A 19,472-nucleotide genomic window follows, 5' to 3' on the forward strand; every position below is an offset into this window, starting at 1 on the left:
GGCTGGATTTGGAAAATACAGCAATTTGTTCTGATGTTACCAGAAAAAGTCACTCACAGATGTGTGGTGCTACTCTGATGTTACCCGCTCGCTGATTCAATTTCATTAAATCCTGAAAGGAAACACACAGGTGTTTGTGAGTAAAACTTTCTTTTGTGTTTTTTTTTTTTTTTTGCACCGGACTTTCACGGTTTAAATTTAGGATGAAAGTATTCAGGTTTCGGGTTGTCTCTGCTCTGTGGTGGCTCCTAGGCTTTCATGTTCTTACTCTACACACCTCATGTCATCAGATATCCAGTTCTGAGAGACGGTGGTAAATGGAAACCAGTCTTCCTCAAGGCAAAATTTTAAGGAATGTGAATACAGTAAACCCAAAACTTAACTCAGCACTTCGAGCCAAATGACGAAGAAATGATGAAAGATCTTGGAGGAGAAGCAGATAAAAGAACAGGGATAGAAAAAAACACAGTAAGACGCAGAGCGAGCACTTATATGATCACCAGCTCTTGTAATAAGAGTTCTGCTGACAATGTGTGTTCAGGAGATTTCACTTATATCTTAAGTACCTGCATAGAAGACTTAGCAAAGAGTAAGACGGCTTTATTAAGGATTTAGTCAAGGCTTTCACTATCTCTCTCCAGTATATTGTCTAAAGTGAAAAGGGACTGAACCAAGGTTTTCACAATTCAGTAAAATCGATGCACTTCAAAAAAAAAAAAAAAAAAAAAATTATGTATGTGTATATATATATATATATATATATATATATATATATATATATATATATACATATATACATATTTATACATATATATATATATATATATATATATATGTATAAATACAGTGTAGCTTTATCATTGTACAGAGAGCAACACAGGACAATAGTATAGCAGGCTATGAAGTTTTACAAACTGTGTCTTGTCTCAAAAGTACCTCACTACAAAACTATTAGAAGAGTCAGCTAAACTACTTTTGATCCTCCTCTACTGCTGTCCAGCGATGTTCAGCGATGAACAAATGAAAATCAGTCCTGTTGGTGAAATTAGACTCGAAAAGCTGGATGCTTTGAGTTTCATCAAACAGCATCCAGTTTACGTACGAGAAACGGGTAAATCCAGCAAATGAAAAGAATCACTGGGAAGATTTTTGCACAGGTTCGCTGATGATATACACTAATGGCCTAAACTGCAAAAGCATGTGGTCATCTGAGCAGTTGTGAGTAATGTAACAGCCATAATGTCTTTTTGTCTTCGACTAGAGCTTTATGACCACAGTGTTGATAACCCATAAGAAAAACACGAGTACTTCCAATGAGCTGTTTTACTCTGTAAGGATCAAAGCATTACGATGTGTCACCATTTCTCTGTGATCCATGCAGTTACTCGTCCTGGCTCTATGAAATCTTACTCATGGCATCCCTTTGGGTTGTCCTTGGACTCAGTTTGGGAGACACTGCGCTGCTGACACCCTTGCTGGGAGCACACTGGCTTCAGTCACACTCATGCAGTATACCCGCGTGCACACAGTCATGCACATATACGCATTAATAATGTTCCTCCTAATGAATTACAAGCAGACCTTGAGGCCATACACCTATATCCCTCTAACGTCTGGCTGGGTGCCCAGTGACAAGTCTCACAGCACAGAAGACAAGGACACACACACACACAAAATCCTTTTGTCTTTAAATAGCACGCTTGCTGAGCTTCCTCATCTACATAACAATCGTACAAAGGTAGGTAAACCGCACTAGAAACTCCATTACTGTCCATCCGTCCTGCGTGTTATTACTTCTATTACTGCACGATTCGTTTAGCAGGAAAAATCACTTTAAATTTGGATCAAACTAAGTGTCAGTGTTGTGCATAATCAGATATTTAAAGCAGAATCTGAAATGCACATCAAGCATGTGAGCAAAGTTCCAAGGTAAACTTGACAGGAGCTTCATAAGCTCTGTTTAAAACGGTAACAGATGGCAGGAGGCACCTCACTGTTGGCCCAGCAGACAAAGCGTGCTCTTCTGTCAAGGTGATAGGTCAAGCAGTGTGTCTTCAGCCAACAGATTAAACATAAAGACTAGCAGCTATGGCTTTTAAGAATTTCACACACAGAATTTCCTCATGAGCTGTGGTCAGCAAAAGTATAGAACATTTCACAGGTCTATTGCAAGAGGGAGGATGTTTCTAGGGTGCATTCAGAGAATGTGGAAAAAAAGGATTTAAGACAATGTGTATGTTTACTTAATGCTGAAATAGTCAACCACTCGATAGTCAGAAAATTACTTGACAACAAAATTCTAATATTCTAAAATGTTAAGATTTATTACCTTTGTTTTATATCAATTTTTAATTGAATATCAATCTGAAGATGCCCCTGGACTTGATGCTGGTAAAGCTATGTTCTGACATTTTGGGGAATAAATAATTAAAATAAGGTATGTGTATGTTATGTTATGAGTTCTGTCATTTTCTGATGTCTGCTCCACATGCTCCCTCACTGCACCTGAAGGCCCGTGGCACTATCGAGCACAGCTCACCTAACCCTCCCCTGCCGCCCGTGTCCCCTGACCCAGAGTCAGCGGGTTAATAACCAGCTGCACTGAAAGCCATTTGTCATTTGCTACCTGCCGCTGATAGGAGATGTCAGCAGATGTCTGTGCCCTTGTCACCCAGCCTCATGACAAATACTGTATCAAGCCTCACAATCTTAGGCTCCCCGAGGCTTCTCGGTACTCCTCTACTGAAAGCCACTCCCACTTGATAGCAATAGATTCTTGTGCCGTGATCCATATCGAGATAAACTGGTGATCCCCTTGTTTTTTTTTTCATCTTCTTTTCCCATTGCCCCCATAAATTGCAATTGAGTTGTGTTTTTTTTTTTTTTTCTCTTTTTTCAATTTGCACATTTTCCCCTCTGCTTTACTTTTAAATGTTTCCAGCTTTCCTTTGATGTTTGATATTTAATTCCAGCGCTGGCCTGGAGCTAATGGTTTTATACTGGTACAAAATGATTTATGGAGATAAGAGGAGGACATTGAATGGTGAGACAGCATTTCTACAACTACTCTGGGGATATAAATTCAATCGAGCTTGATGGACCCATTGTCTTTTCATTTGTTTTTGTGTCTGTCTGTCTTGCCTAACAAATAAGCGCAGTGTAAACAAATGGATATTAACGGAAATAAGCCCTTCCCATCTGTGGCTCATTTTGGTTATAATTGAAGCGCTGTATCGATTGGAATGGCTGAAACATTGGTGATGCTCGCCGCTCATTCATTTACAATTCAGACTAATCTCCGACTTAATACCATGAGTGAGAAGGGTGTCATCATAAAGATTTCATCAAAGCAGCTGAGCAACCCAGTCGCTTGACTGTAATTCTTTCTGAGCCAACTGCACAACAGTGCAAAATTATGACAGCCTAAGAAGTCTGTCTAGCTATTCAAGAGTTCAAGGTTTTTAGTGGCAGCACAGTGTTAATGTGCACACACAGAGAGAGAGAGAGAGAGAGAGAGAGAGAGAGAGAGAGAGAGAGAGAGAGAGAGAGAGAGAGAGAGAGAGAGAGAGAGATGCACTTGAATTCTAATGTATAACCCATAACAGTCACATTTGAACTTTGGCTTATTCGTCACACACTATTTAACAGTTTGTTTGTTTTTTAATGTATTCCTTTAAATTTTTAGGTGACATAGTTTACATGTTAATTTCTCACGGATTCAATTTCCTTCCCTTCTTGTTCTCTGCAGAGATGTCGGGTACGGGTGAAGATATTTCTCAGGTACACTGGAAGCAGCAGTGGTTGGAAAACGGAACACTGTACTTCCACGTGTCCATGACCGAGTCTGAGCTTCAGACTCAGGCAACACAACCCACAGCGAGGGAGCCTGCTCACGTCCTCCATGAACATATGCATCTGCTGCACATCTCAGTCATGGTAAGTTATAAACACAGATGTGTAATAAATATGGTCTTGGTTTTTTTTTTTTTGAAAACCTATACATTTGACTGTCCTCTAGTCGATATGGCCATCCACAGTGTCGTGCGTAAATGCTGGCTATTGTCGTTAGGACCTTCTTCCTTCTGTAGTGTCATAACTACAATATATGACACCTGGAAAGGAGTGTCATACCTCGATAGTGTGGGCATTTTAATCTGCACAGGGCAAGATATCCCCACTTGGTGGTTGTCACATGAATTTTTGTCAGGCTTAAGATCACACCAGAAAGTGTCACAGCAAAGCTCACACGTTAACCAGCTGGGAACATGCCACTGCTACAGTCACACAATAGCTCCTCGTGCTTCCTCTTATTTTCTTTGTAATATTCCATTCACTCCCCCTGGCATTTTGTTCTCAAGATTATGCATCATCTTATTCTATGAAGAGTCACTGAAGAGAGAAAAAAAGCATGTTAGCTCAGTTGCTAATGAGACAATACGTTCATACAGTTTATTCAAAGGACTTTTTACTATCAACCCCTGTCTTAATACTGTCTGCAAAGCTTTCTTCTTTTGTGGAGGTCAATTAAAAGTTGATGGTACAACACAGCTACACAATAAGCTATGATACTGTAACTTCTTCTCCTGCTTTCCATTACCCAAAGATCAGCGCTGCCAACAGTAAACACTAACGCTTGCTATTGGTCAACGGCACAAATTTTCATCAGAGATGAACTTAAAGGGGAAAACTGAGTTTGCACAGATTTACTCTGCGCTTGTGATTGAATCCACTGATTGTATCAATTCCTTTAAGATGAATTGATGGTGCCATGAAATTTCACCATTTTAAATACTGGTGTGATCCTTCCTGTACTTGTGATGGTTGAAGTGGCGTCCCCCCATCAGATATGCGTAAAGGATCTATTTATGGAGAGTATATTTATGGGTGCTGATGACCTGTCCGCCAGAGACCCACACTGAGTCGCTGCCACTGTTAATCCTCCATTATTGTTAAGTGTGTTGAGACACCTCGATGTGATCACACGCTTTAGATAAGCGACAACTTATCTCTGTGCTGCATAATGAGCGTGGTGTTATTGTTTGTCCTTCCAGCTGATATTAAGGCTTTTTTCACAGGAAGCATTGAACTTAGTGTGACTGATACCAGTGAGATGAAAGAATAATGATTTCACTGTGAACATGGAGGTTAAGATGTGTTGAAGGCTCAGCTACAGCTGCACAGCTTTAATTATAATGCACCCTTTTTGGTATATTATCTGTTGCTGATGGGGTGTTGTCAGGGTATGAAGTTTGAAGTATGCAATTATTAGCCATTAGCAGGCGGAGCAGAAAACTGGTTAGGCAATGACCCCTGTGCTCTAGTCTTCAATTTGTATCAGTCATCTTTTCTGCCACAGTGCAGATTTATGATGGTGGTGTATAAGGATTTGCCAGTGCTTTAAATCATGCATGTACACACAGTGCAACGCGGCTGAAAACTCACCTCCAACATACCTTTGTTCTGCAGCACAGTTCCACCAAAACATTTTCTTTCCTCCAGCCTTGCTCATTAAAACCAACCTCTGCACTTTCACCACTTTCTGTGATTTACCATTCTGTGGCTCTGCTTGCCTTTTTAAAACATTTATTTGATAACATCCACTTACCCTTATGGCTGTCAATACTTTTTAAGTGCTTTATCTCTTAATGTTAACTTACCGTAAAAACCCTCCTCCTCTCCCAGTCTCTCGTTTTTCTCATCACTTCACCCCTGCACTTTCTCCTCAAATTCCAACTTTTCAGGCTTCAAGTCCCACATTTCGCACCTACAGTATGCTGTTGTTGACTTTATACCTCACCTCTCCTCGCACATCCCACCGCCTTCTCTATTTCTGTCTGCCCTCTCCTCTACATGCACCATCTCCTCGCTCGATCCACCTCCGTGTTCTCTCGAATCCTCTCACCTCTCCTGCTCACAGCTCCACCCCTTCCTCTTTCACCTTCAAAACACCTTTGGTGTCACATCAAGCGAAGAGGTGTGTGTAAGCTTGGCATGACACTGTCATTACTAGGCAACGCAGAGTGACACAAACAAGAAACCTTATGAATGAATACAGTTGTCGTGACTAATTTGGTTTGTGTCACTATAGGTGTAAAGATAACACTTAAACAATAGATATCTGTCTATATCTTGACATGAACTATTTCAGTGTAATTAAACAGTTGTTCAACAATGGCTCCAACTGAAAGGCCTGGATAGGTTCCTTGTCCCAACCATCACATATGACCCATAGGAGCATGGGGGCGACAGGCCTACATGACCTTTGTTGTCAGTTAGGCTTAAAAGAAACAACTTTGACCATTGGTTTCTCATGGGAAACAAGCAGTGGTCTCCAACCATCCAACTGCCCCAACGCAGACTTTTTTGCACTCTCTATATTTCGTCACCAGTCTTCCTCTTTTGTTCCCTTCATAATTACCTCATCCACTACAAGTCGCCGAACAATGGAATCGTAATAAGCTGCTTGCACAGTCGACCTATGGTTACAGATACAGAGTTTTTGGCATTTGTCCTTGAGTTCAGCCCCAATCTTTGTTATTACTGTGTACACTGTAATATAACTGTTATGTAAAACGTAATTTTGGTCAATTTTATAAGAGCATTTGAAAGTTAAGTAACAGTTAAACCTGCAATGGCATGTTCATGACCCAAAAGCTAAGCTCTCAAAATGAGGACTCTTCAGAGGAGCATCAACTTTGCACTGAAAGTGACATAACCATAAGATAAAGACAATATAAAATAATTATAAACATTTATGAAGCTGAACCTTGGTTCGTGTCTAGCCCTATGCCTTATTCATATGTCATCAAATAAGTTAAATAAACAAAACTCGCACCTTTTCTCCTTTGTATTCTTTCACCTCACAACCTTCCTGTCACTGCCTTGTATGACTGTGAGTATGATGGGCAAAAAATGTTTAAAATGTTGATAATGTTTGATGCCAGTGTTTGACCTGGTATGACTAGTTTGATGATCAATTCTTTCCTGGCAGTGTGATTTTTATGGATGGGCCTTTTTCACAGCAGACATTTTGCCTTGATTGTTACAGCAAGAAAAGAGCAGGTGTTACTAATAACATTAACAATGGCTGTACTCTATTCAGAAGCCCCAGTAAGCCACGACAGTGTTCATCCATCATTAATTTTATTATTTTTGTAAGAGTTTTTAATTTATTTTTTATCTTTTTTCTGCTGTGACATGTCAAAAAGTCTTCTGTCACAAAAAGCTTGTTATTAAATTCTGTCAGGTTCTTGCCAACAGTGTAAACCCCTCTTAAAAACCTACACATCATTTTTGAATGTGGCCTTCATTTTGATTTGCAAATAGTTTTTTCACTTTTCTGTCAGATTGAAACATTTGAAACCTTGAAACAGTCACTCACTCCTTTGTCTGCTTCTCCACTCAGAAGATTACTCTGTTGTCTGCACTGTTCCTCGGTATCAAAACCCTATTACAGCTACAACTGGTCTAAAATCCGGCACCAATTTCATTTTCACCAGCTAAATGTTAAACAAATAGATTTTTTGCACATGATAATTTTAAAGCTTTCAAGGTGTTGACTCAGATGTAACCTGTTACGCACTGTATATCCTCCTGATATACTGCTGAAAAGCTTACATCGAAAGCAAGCTGACTACTCTGACCTCCCACAGTTTAGCCTTGTGCAAGAAATGCAGTCTCCGTCCTCTTTGTCTCAGTTTTCACTTCAATGCTTCAGATTGATTGTAGCTTCTGTAGTATATGTCATATTCAATTTAATTCATTTTAATGTATTTTTATTTTCTAATGTGTCAGTTGAAGGATCCGTGTTTCTTTTGTTTTTATTGTGGGTATTATAATCTTGTTGTTGCTCTCTGTCTTGGTTGCATCTTCATCATTTATTTTGACAACCACACAGCTGAACTTCTTTTCTTTGTGCTCATTTCCTTCTCATCTTCAACTCATACCCCTGATTAAAGGAACTATATGTAAGTTTTGCTATTGCTACATAGCCAGCCTTAGCATTAACAGCCGTTTACTTACCAGCCTAGAAGAAGTGCTGCGAGTTCAGCATCAAATTTCATTCTTTTACTTGCCAAGAGCTGTCTCCAGTGGTGGAAAGCGACACCAATATTAACTCTTGTGTCTCATCACGTCTTTTATTTCTTAGCATGCTAACCAGCTAGTCCTGGCCCCTCTCGTCACTCCTCACTGTAGCCTCCGATCCGCCCTGAAGATGCAGCGCTGCTGAGAGGGTGTATCATAGCATCTTGTCTTTTAAACACGACAATGGCCGGAGCTCTTGTCAAGCAACAATCGCCGCCACCTGCTCGCAGCAAGAAACCACCTTCAGTGGCAGAGAAAACAAATAGCCCCTTTAGTCAACACTCCAGTTTCTTTGTGTGCATGCTGCTAGAACACCAGAAACACAACAGGACCTCCTCATTAAAACATTGCTCCATAGGTGCTATGGAGCAATGTTTTAATGTTTTAATGACCAGTTCTCAAAAACTTGACAAGCTAACTTTAACCTTACCACAAAAGCCCACATCTGTTTTTGTTTTTTTTTTTTTCTTTGACAATGGTAGGCTTAATGTGTGGCCATTTGTGGACAGCTCTTCCATATCTTATCGGTTGGCATCTCTTTAAAGAGACATCATTGTTTACAATGTAAAGGAGGTGGGAAAGGAGAAGCATATCGAGGCAGTCAGAACAGGACAGAAGACTCGCTGGTTTGGCCTTATGCCCTCAAGGTTTCTCCTGGCTCTTTGAGTGAACATCATTATGTCTGATGCTGTCAGTTCTGGGCTGGGCTGAAGTGTGAGCACTCTATTCTTCTGGCATTGAGCTGCCAGTTTCTCACTCACTCAAGCAGTCGTTTTACCAAGTCTCGCTGCTTTTCGCTGTCCTTCCCCTACACTGCCTCTCAGCCCTATGACAACAGCAGACGGAGACTCGGGTTTCAGCTTGAACGCAGGTGAAAATGACAATTGACTGACGGAGAAATCAGATAAATTTGTTTTCCACTGAGTGACTCGCTCATAACCAGTTGATTTGACAGTATCATTTTTTTTCACTGCAAAAATGTATTATTCATACAACACTGACATTTTTTGTAATGATCTACGGTGTGTTGACTATTACATCGGCTATTCCATTGCTGTATCTTTTTTTTTTTTCCCCACACAAATCTCAGTGTTTTCAGTTTTTTTTTTTTTTACCTTTTTGTCCTCGAGGTTCTTCTCAAGGCTTGATTCAACAGAAGTAATTCATAGAATGGTTGCGTTTGTATTTGCAAGCAAAATAGCTGCCTTGATAATGCATTGGCGCTTACAAAGACAGGTTTACTACCCAGAGCGTACCATTTCACGTTGCCACTGCTCTTCAACATAAAGCTATCTGCCAAATGTTGATGCTTAATATGCAGACATTAGAGTTTGTGCTTAAAACGTATCAAATGTATCATAATAATTGGAAACATCACAGTGGAAAGTGTTGATTGCTGAGCATCTGCTGAGCGATAGGACACTGACTGTATTTTTAAATGCATACATTCAAACCATTGTTTGCAAGCGATCACATGTGCAGATGCAGTACCTCACATCTCAAAACTTTTTCAAGACAATTTCCTGACATATATGTTCTTATCAAAAAGTTAGAATCCTTATTTTTATTAATTTACTTCCTTCATTTACTGCTTTCTAAAGAAAAAAAAAAACATTTATAGAAGCGTGGGATGATGAGTCATGTTGAAAAGTAATTTATGACACTTAAGACCATAATTAATTTAGTGTACTGATAAAGTTAAAATTTAACATGTCAAAAAGTTGCTTCATGACAGTGTTTCATTTGCTTTAAATACTTTGTATATCACGCTCCCATTCATGTGCATGTTTGAAATCATGTTTAACACACACAGACACTCTTCCCTCTGTAGAAATCATTAGAAATGAGATTTTTGTTGTGGCCAGTTCATGCTTTACAAGTGAAAAAGTGAGTCTGGGTTGTCAGAGTTAAAGGCAAGCACTTCCTCTGACCACATTACCCTTGTTTTCAGTGTCTGATTCAATACAGCAGTCTGTCTTGGAGTCATGCCTCCTTTGTGATCTAATATAATGCACCTACTGTATCAATTTTTTTGCTCCATTTCAGAATGACATGTACTGCTCCCTTGGCCCTGTCTGGAGACCTTCATCTGAAAATGTTTGATTTGCATTGTGTCATCAAAGCACTTGAGCAACTATTGCAAGGATTTTATTTGTTGTTGTTGGCTTTTTGTCAAACTGCTTTTACTCTCTTTGATTTGCACCTTTTGAAGGATGCCCTGGCACTAGCCAAACTGTGACTGTAAATCACTGAAAGGGTAGTTTTCTATGTATCAGCTTCAGTGAAGTACTCCATTGCAGTTCGCTGCTGTCTGTCACTGTCTCGCTGTAGTCTTGGTCGCCGTGATGAGAAGTCGAATCATCTCATAGTTGTGCTGCTAGGTTTTCTTCATCATGCATTTGCAAAGAAATGTGAACATCTGAAGCACACACTCTCACACACACACACAAAGATTAAAAAACGCTATTGGAAGCAAAGATGATTGATAGAATTTAAACCATTTCAGAAAGAACTTTCACAGCCTTGTAGAAAGAAAAGGAGAAAAGATAATGTGATTCATGGAATTATTAACATCTAACACCAGACAGTTTTGCCTCCAGAGAGGAGTCACACCGGTGGTTTGATCAGACCTCTGAGATGTACTGAAGCAACCCTTAAACAAAAACCCCCATCCCACAGGTAAGACAGATCACAGAGGAAAAAGCAATTTTCTCCCCTCAATGCAACCTCTACACCAGAAACCATTCATGATGCACAATGCATGATGCAATGTAGAAAAAAAACCAAACTTTTTTTGGGAGGGAAAAAAAGAATTATAGGTGAGATGTAATTGTATTTCTTTCTCATCAGAGCTGGGGATGATATAATGCAGTGGGACTTTGAATATGAAGTTCAGAGGAAACAGCTATCAGTCATATTGTGTGCAGCACTGCAGAGGATTTTTCAAAGAAATGGCATGTTTGAGTTCACTGGGAGGACAGGTAGTATTTTACCAGAATGAGATGCAGTAAAGGCTGGCAGTTCAGAGCCTTTCATATGCCACATTACAGAGCATAATCATCTATTCTATGGGATCTGGGTGTCTGCAGCATAACACAAAATAGCAATTAGACATGTTTCATTGACTATCTGGACATAATGTTAAATACACCAGTTAGCCAACCGCCAAAAACAAAATGAAAGTCTAAAAACTGAAATGAACAGAAAACATTTCATATTTAAACTCTGTCTGGCTCATTTTGTATAATTGAGCATATGCCTGAGGTCATTCAATATTCCCGAGCTCACACAATGGGAAAGGAGGACTACTATTCTTATCTCTGCCCTGATAGATATGCATGAAGATACAGTGCACCCTACACGGTTGAAATGGCTCCCTTTATAATTAAGCAGTCACCGGTGATGTATGACCATCAGTGTGGTGGGTCATCGAGGCATTTGAGGCAATCGTGGCTCCTGTGGAATCAGGGGTTACAGAAATTAATTTTCACCATGCCCTGGCACAGGCAGGCATAATGCTACTGTGGCCGAGGACACTTTCAATTATTCCATTAAAGTCCAAGTGAGTTAGCTTTTAATTGCTCTAAGCTTTAATTGTTTCAGTCACCTTTTGGTTTCTACAATTTTACACATGCGTGTCATTGCATCATGAATACAAAATCAGGGCTAATTAAAATGACTGCTAACTAGAAGCTTAAGAAACTCACATGAGGTTTATATATATATAAGGATAGTGATTTTACTGATGGAGTTCATTATTCTTCTGTGTCCTTAATAAAGTTACTTTTCATCATCACTGCTCAGTATGTATCACTTAAATTAATCAAACATCACATACAAAGGTTTAAGTAATATTTCAAGTCTCCGGCTCAATTTGCTCATTTGCCTTATTTTCAGTATATACACCGTAGAAACGCAATAATAGCTCTAATGAATATTGAGAAGACACTTCTTATGTGTGCTGCCCTTTCTGTCCTGGTTTTAAAGACATCAGACCATGACTAATTAATGTCATATTTCATATATATCGGATTCATTAAAAATGCATTTTGCAGTATTACTGTCCAAAATAATCCACTGTATACACTGTATAATACACCACTGTGTAGTGACCCTGGCTTGTGAGGGATATTGAGATGCAGATTTTGTGTAATTCCTTTGTTCTATTACTGTTGACTAACATGTCCAAAATAAATAATGGGGTATATGCTGTTGTTATATACCATAGCCACCAAGACAGTATAACTATACAGCTGCGTTATAGGTGTTTGATTGCTGCAAACATGATTTGGGCATCTGATATTTGTTTGTGTCTTTGGTCAATGGCAAAAAACATTAAAGCATTCCTTGACATTATAAACTGTAAAATTACAGTGAGAGGCTGTGCATAGCAACATTTTCCTCATATGACGTAGACCTGTTATTTGCATTGCCTGTGTTGGTGTGTGTTTGCGATGTGTCTTAGAGATGGCTCTGCTGTCAAAAGCACAAGTTAAAAAAAGAAAATGAATTCATTCCACAATTCATTAAGCCCATAACCAACTCTGTGGCGTATATGGAAAATGCAATGCTTTACTGCTATGGCTTACTGTGCAATCATCAAGTTGCTGCCCCCAGTGTTTACCAAAATAGCCCGTCTAATGAGGACGCCCACTGTCTGTGCAATCAATGTAGTTCTTAATGTGTTTTGTCATCAATTACTTTGCTAATATTTGTCAAACACAGTAGACAACTCTTTCACCTCTACTCTCCCTGTCTAGTGGAGACTGTTGGTCATAAAATGTTCACGCAACTTTTTAATTAAAACTATTTTATTAAAATCAAAAATTTATATAATAAAGTAGCTGGTTGGACTCAAATGAGTAGTCGGCTGCCGGCAGTTATGAAGAACTCTGGGCGAAGTGGATATTGTACTGCAAATTCGGACATTCTGATCACAGTGATGTTTCATGTAAAATTTATTTACTGTTGCAGATTAGTTGTGTATAAATGTAATTTGTAGGAGACAGGGTTGGCTGTAAACACAACAGTACCCTAGTTGTAATGTGGGTGGGCTGTAAAATCAAAACAATGAGCTGAAAAGCTCCCTAGAGGCTAGAGAATTGCAGAATCACATGATAATTCATTGTCACTACGAGTGAAACAGTCATTGAAGGAGCTATCTCAGTAACACTGAAGTGGGCTGTCTGAGCACTGGGAAAAGACAAATATTACCTGAAAGCTAAAGACAGTGATCTAAACGTGTATCTCAGTTGGATTCTAAAAGATTCATGTGTTTTGTTTTTTTTTGTTTGTTTGTGATTAGAGTAATTTCAATTTGAAAGTTCAGTTTTTTGGGGGGCATTTTTTGCCTTTATTGGATAGGACAGTAGAGAATGACAGGAAGGGGGCAGAGAGAGGGGGAATGACAAGCATGAAAGAGTCGGGCCGGTCAGGAGTCGAACGGGCGACTTGCCTGCTAAGAGCATCTGTGCTTTCGTGGTACGAGCCCTAACCAATCGGGTCGCCCCTCATGACCATTCTAATACCAAGTGAGGAGCACTCTGGAAAAAAAAATCAACAATTGTTAACTGGAGCTTTTTGATTTAATTTTCTCTTTGAGCATACTCTATGTGCTGAACTGAAAATATAACGTTCACAGTATTCTCTGAGCTTCAGCTCGATCAAAAAGATTTCGCGAGTGATCACTTCATTAGTGTAATATTTATTCGGCTCCTCTGAGTTCACTATTTGTTATGTTTTTATGTGTTTTTAACAGACTAACTTAACTATGTTAGTCTGTGAGATGGTGTTGGAGTTCCTTCCTCTGAATCCAGTTTCTGGCATTACTCTGCATGATACCTCGGTAATAGTATGAATAATCCTATGATCTGGTGCACGAGTAAAACGCTTTGATTACACTCACATTTTTATTCATTCCCTGGTAAGCATGACATCCAGATTTCTGCTCCTGTCTGCACTAGAAACATTCACTTATAAATGTCACCTCAAAGAAGTTTTTATCCATTGGGGCTATGTATAGCACAGCACTTCTTCAGATATGGAGAAGTGCTTTTTGTTTTTAGTTTTGTAACTACTTTTTGTTGTTGTTGTTGTTGTTGTTGTTGTTGTTGTTTTTACCTTTCTTATTTTATTTTATTTTTTGAGTAATTACTGCAGAAAGATGGAACTGAGTAATACCCCAGCGTGTCAATTAAGATAAAAAGAAAATGATCAATTTTTAAAAAGCATTTCATATTTGAATAAAAATATGACACTGTTACTGCTTCTATTTTTCCCAAGTACCTTGTACCTAGATGTCTTTCTTTGGAAGACCAATCAAAAATATATGTGTAAGAAGCAAAACAAAAACATTTAAAAATTAATTTAATAACTAAGTTAAATCAGAAGTACATGCTGTGCTTTTTTCTGATTATTTAACTTTTTGATTGTTAGTTTTTAATATAAATTTTATGGTTGCACCGTGTAAAAAGAGATAAATAGCCTACCACCAGAGACTGTATGCAAATTTCAAATTTCATATTCCTGCCTGTGTTGATGATTTGAATAACAATTTCCGTGCAATGTATAATTTGTGGTGTATCTGAGGACATTTCAGTGCAAAATGGTGGAAGAAACCTGTGGTAAATCAGCTGACCCAGACTTAAAGTGATGATTTGTCTCAAGTATAAAACACTGTGTCATATAACACTTATCATTCTACGGCATGTCTGAAGGCGTGTTGTGTGTTATTTCACTTGATTCCTCACATGAAGAGAACATTCGTGCCAGAAGAAATATCATCTTAAAAATACGACTGCGGTTCGTAAAAGTCCGGGTGTCTTTCGCTCCATAGCAAGTCGCTCCTTGTCCTCTGTGGCAGCTACAAACCTATAGAGATAGACATGCCTTCGTCTGACAAGATGTCAACATACAGTAGCTGGGATGTGCCAAAGCAAGGAAGCGTGTAAAACTTTTTTTTTTTTTTTTATAACTGACAGTGTTGGCACTTGAAAATAGGAGACCTGACACAGGTATCTCCATCAGTAAAAAAAAAAAAAAAAAGAAAAAACTGGGCCATCCATTCCCACATGTCTTTTATGCCACTGGTGCTTTTTGGCTTGGTGTCTGACAATGTCATTTGTGCAGTAAATGTTTAGAAAGTTCCAGGGCAGACTGACCGTCAAACACAGTGACTGCTGCTGCGGGGTCCGACCACAGTATATTTGTTAAATGAATTCAAAACTTAATTTGCAAAGAACCATTTTAAATTAAATCCAATGGCCTGAAAACAGTTAGTTGATTTAATATGTATTATTTTAAATTGACTTTTCCTAACTCAAATTCAGTTTTGCTCATTCAATTTCAGCTTTCATGAGCACAAGGGACTTTTTTCCTTGACTGACAACTGAAAGAGAGTCACCTCCATCATGACGGCCAAGTTGCCGATAGTATACAAACACACTTCACCTAGCTAACGTCAAGCCATGTGGCACGTTGCCTTGCTCATCACGCCAGACAAAGACCCAGTCTTACTCTCCCCAGTCAGTGAAAGACTTGCAGATAATGTAGTAGTTACAAGTACTGGGCTGGGCAGATTGGGCATATTGGCATTTACCCAATATGGCATTGTAGCCTGGCAGACATGTAGCTGTCAGAATCATCTTTGGCTATTTTGCAGCTGCAGTCTGCCAAGACAAGTGCACAGCACTGTTCCCGAGTTCACACTGCAAAGAAGAGACATTTTAATCTGTGACAACCGAACAATATCCAGAGCCTTCAGTTCTTCCCTACTCCCCTACTCCCCCAGTCAATGCTGCCATGGGGAGCGGCCCTGAGCTGATGAATATCTTACTTTCTTTCCAGAGGGCTTATTTATTAGTTTAAGCGCTGTCCCAGTGTTTTCCACACCCTTTCTGACAATTTAGGTCTACTGAAAGTCATTCTCCAAAATCTTTATGAACTCATTTCATGAACTGTCTCTGGTGCAGCTACTACAGCTACAGTCTTTCTACCTGCTGGTACTTCCCTGCTCAGTTTGGAGTTAGTTGCAGCTTGAAATGCTGTGTTTCTCAAGGTTAAATTCAGTTCTAAAGGTAATTGTCTCACTCCCATTTTGCAGAGAAGAAAGACTTTTTACAACAAAGCGAAGAAATGCTCTCGTGTCCCTTGTACCAGTATAAGCCTTATCTCCATATTTGCCTCAAGCCATGCAGTAGATACATGTTACATCGCAAAGCATGCACAGTATTGGGCATCACACCAACAATCTAACAGTTTAGATGATGACTACCATCAGGGTTGGTCTGTAATAGCTATTAATGACAGCCCCAAGGAGTGCTACAGCAGGCAATCTGTTGAAATGTTACATATATTTCTTTTACTTCTGCCTGTGCTACTGCTCTTGTCTCCTTGCATGGTGTTCATTATAGCCAGTCCATAACTGGCACAGATGTTTAATAGCAACACACCACAGGCATGCCTAGCAGAGATGAAATTCCCCCCATTTAAACCCCTCCAGGCATCTGAGTCACTAATTTTTGCCATTTACGTTTTCTAGTACCACTGTAGATTTGTAAGAGGGATCCTTGTCTAGCATCCCACCAACCTCCGTGATGGCAAAGTACTTCAACTTGCTATTTGGTGCTCACATGAAAACAGCTATTTCTGCATCATGGAGTCACATTGGGGTGACCCTCTTGTCCACTGGGACATGCTAAATGTGCCTAGTTTCAGGAGTGGGCCTCGGTGTCCCTATTCCAGACAGAGATCCTTTGGTCCTTGCTGGAAGTCATAGGGGTCTTTTTGAAAGACTGCATGTCCTCTCCGCTGTAACTGTTTTACCTTGCACGCCCTTACAAAGGCTAGCACTGGGTTACCGTCAACACATGCTGTGAGGTCATAGCTAAAACAAAGAGAACAGATTTTTCATTTTTCACACACACACACACACACACACACACACACACACACACACACACACACACACACACACACACACACACACACACACATACATTTTCATGTCTGTGTGTACAGTACAGTCACACTGTATTTCAAGATGACATATCATGTAACTCTTGTCTGACAGGTGAAAAGAAGCAGACTGTCTGACTTGTCCATCAAATCAATGGATGACCTGCCTCGCTGCCGTGCTAATTGTTCTTAACCAGAGCCCTTAGCGCCATAGCATAGTGTTGGGAGATGATAGTGTTGATGTAATTAGGAACATGGTGTTTCATAATTTTCTCCTTGTGATTTCATGTGTGCTCCGCAGTTCAGCCATCAGTTTCTTGAGTAACCATTGTTCATCCATTGGATTTATCATCATCCTACAAATTATGTGATCTCTGGCAAATAAATGGTGTTGTCTTGAGAAATTTGATAAGGACTGGTGTAATTAATTTTAATCATAATTACCTTTCTTGAAAGTAACAAGGAAGACGAATCTTCTAATCAGTGATCTGTGTTAAGTCATTACAGTAAATGTCTGTGGCCTCCCCATCCAAGCAGAAACACTGCACTGCAAACAAGGGCATCTCCAAACTACTGCAACTGAAAAAATCTGCCTTGTTTGTAGCATTCATCATTAACTTACCAATTCTTTTCTGCAACTATACTTGTACCTTTTCTTACAGTGGTCTATTCAGGTATGGCCCCTCACATATGAGGCCGGTAGTACACTTGAGGCAAGTGTAAAAATCTAATTTCCTGTAATTAGTCCACAAGGAGGACAGGAGCCTTGTTAGAGACCACTGTGCATTGTATAGTTCAATGTGTTCTGAAAGTGTGCTGCTCGGCCCTGACTCTGTCTCTTATGTGTATCCATAGGGGAGGGAATGGTACAAGCAAGCCCTTCGTGGAAGCTTCCCCGTATTCTCATTCATAGCTGCTCTGTTCCTAGATTTTAGTAGACCACTAAACACACGGTCAGGAGCTCTGGTGCTGCTTCAAGGAGTGTGCCACTATCACACTGGCTTGGGTCCAGACATTGGCTGTGACATGAGAGTGGCAGAGAAAGGAATGTTTAATGACTTATATCGAACATTCTGAATAAATTTGAACATACCTCTACAAAATCCTACGAGCACACATACAGTATATACAGTACACATTTACAGTATACAACAATTCTGTTTCCCCAGAGCACATTGATTTGTAGCCATTTGCATTTTAGATGGGACTGGTTGGTTACTCAGAATGCACAAACACATTTATTTCACATTCAGCAGGCTGCACATTCTCCACAGGGGGAATTGTTCAGACATTGTCAGACTAGTCCTATGCATGTCAACCATTGCAACCAATAACAGAGGTGAGTAATAAGTAGGTAGCTGTTGTACTTTTAATACTTGCACCACCTGTACCTGAAGATTTAACATTACTGAAGCCTGTTAATCAGAAGTACAGCTGATCTTGTAGCTGTAAAACAAATGTTATAATTATATAGTCATTTCTCCTTTTAAAACATCTGAACTAGGCGCAACGTCCTGCTTTTTGTCCAGAACTTGATCAGACAAGTGAGCCTTGTGTTAATGGTCTGGGGTCAGCTGACAATAAACAGTAGACCTAAATGATTTCAATAGCATCCACGTATTTATTGATGTACTTCAAAACAGAAGCTGTAGTCATTGTGCAGTGGCGGCACTGACTGCCTAGTTTGCAGCAGCTGCCAGGATCCAAAAGACTACGTTCAGGGTTTATAGATAACAGTTTGGGAATGCTGGCACTGCCACTCTTCAACTGGACATTACAGATGGGGCCTGGTTTTAGCAGTTTTACATGAGTGACAGTGTTCTTGTTTGTTATGATAGAGCAGATGTAGTTACTAGGCGTTCAACTGTGTTCTACTAACATTCAGTGAAACAGGTGTAGTCAATTATGTGAGCTTTGGTGTGTCTCTGGTTGTGTTGTAAAGCTTTCTGTGCAACATTTTATGTGACTGTGCACATTAATGAGCCTGCGCCACACAGCCCAGGCCTCTCCCTTTCCGCATGATTATTCGGGATCACTCACCATTTGAATGGGTTGTCTTGTATTCATCCGTCCATCCATCCATCCATTTTCTAAACAGCTTATTGTGTGCATGGTCACAGAGGGCTGCAGCTTGTCCTAGCAACCACTTGGCAAAAAGCAGGGCACACCCTGGATAGGTCACCAGTCCCTCACAGAGCCAACACAGAGCAATATATTCACACTTATGGTCTCCTGAGTTTCCAAGTCATCAATTTGCATGTCTTTGGACTATATGAGGAAATCCTGGCAGACAAGGAAACAAGTCACAGAATAACCTTAGCTGGTCAATGGATTTGAACCCGGGACCTTCTTTGTTTGAACTAACTAGATTGAGTTACGGCTATATCTGTAATTCATAAATGCGCAACAAAATGGTATGTGTGACTATATGT

The 19,472-nt window shown here is 39.7% G+C and overlaps 1 protein-coding gene across 2 annotated transcripts in view; it reads left to right on the plus strand.

The window, feature by feature from the left end:
* Positions 1-19,472, plus strand: part of LOC139611025 (astrotactin-2-like) — a 239,721-nt gene that overhangs the window by 39,887 nt on the left and 180,362 nt on the right. For both annotated transcript variants that reach the window (XM_071465265.1, XM_071465264.1), the window contains exon 2: positions 3,749-3,936. In XM_071465265.1, coding sequence (XP_071321366.1) covers positions 3,749-3,936 — 188 coding nt within the window. The remainder of the gene's footprint in view (positions 1-3,748; positions 3,937-19,472) is intronic.

Source organism: Trachinotus anak, unplaced genomic scaffold (assembly GCF_046630095.1).
Source record: "Trachinotus anak isolate AG129_WGS33_773 ecotype Australia unplaced genomic scaffold, CSIRO_AGI_Tana_v1 ptg000028l, whole genome shotgun sequence".
Taxonomy (NCBI): domain Eukaryota; kingdom Metazoa; phylum Chordata; class Actinopteri; order Carangiformes; family Carangidae; genus Trachinotus; species Trachinotus anak.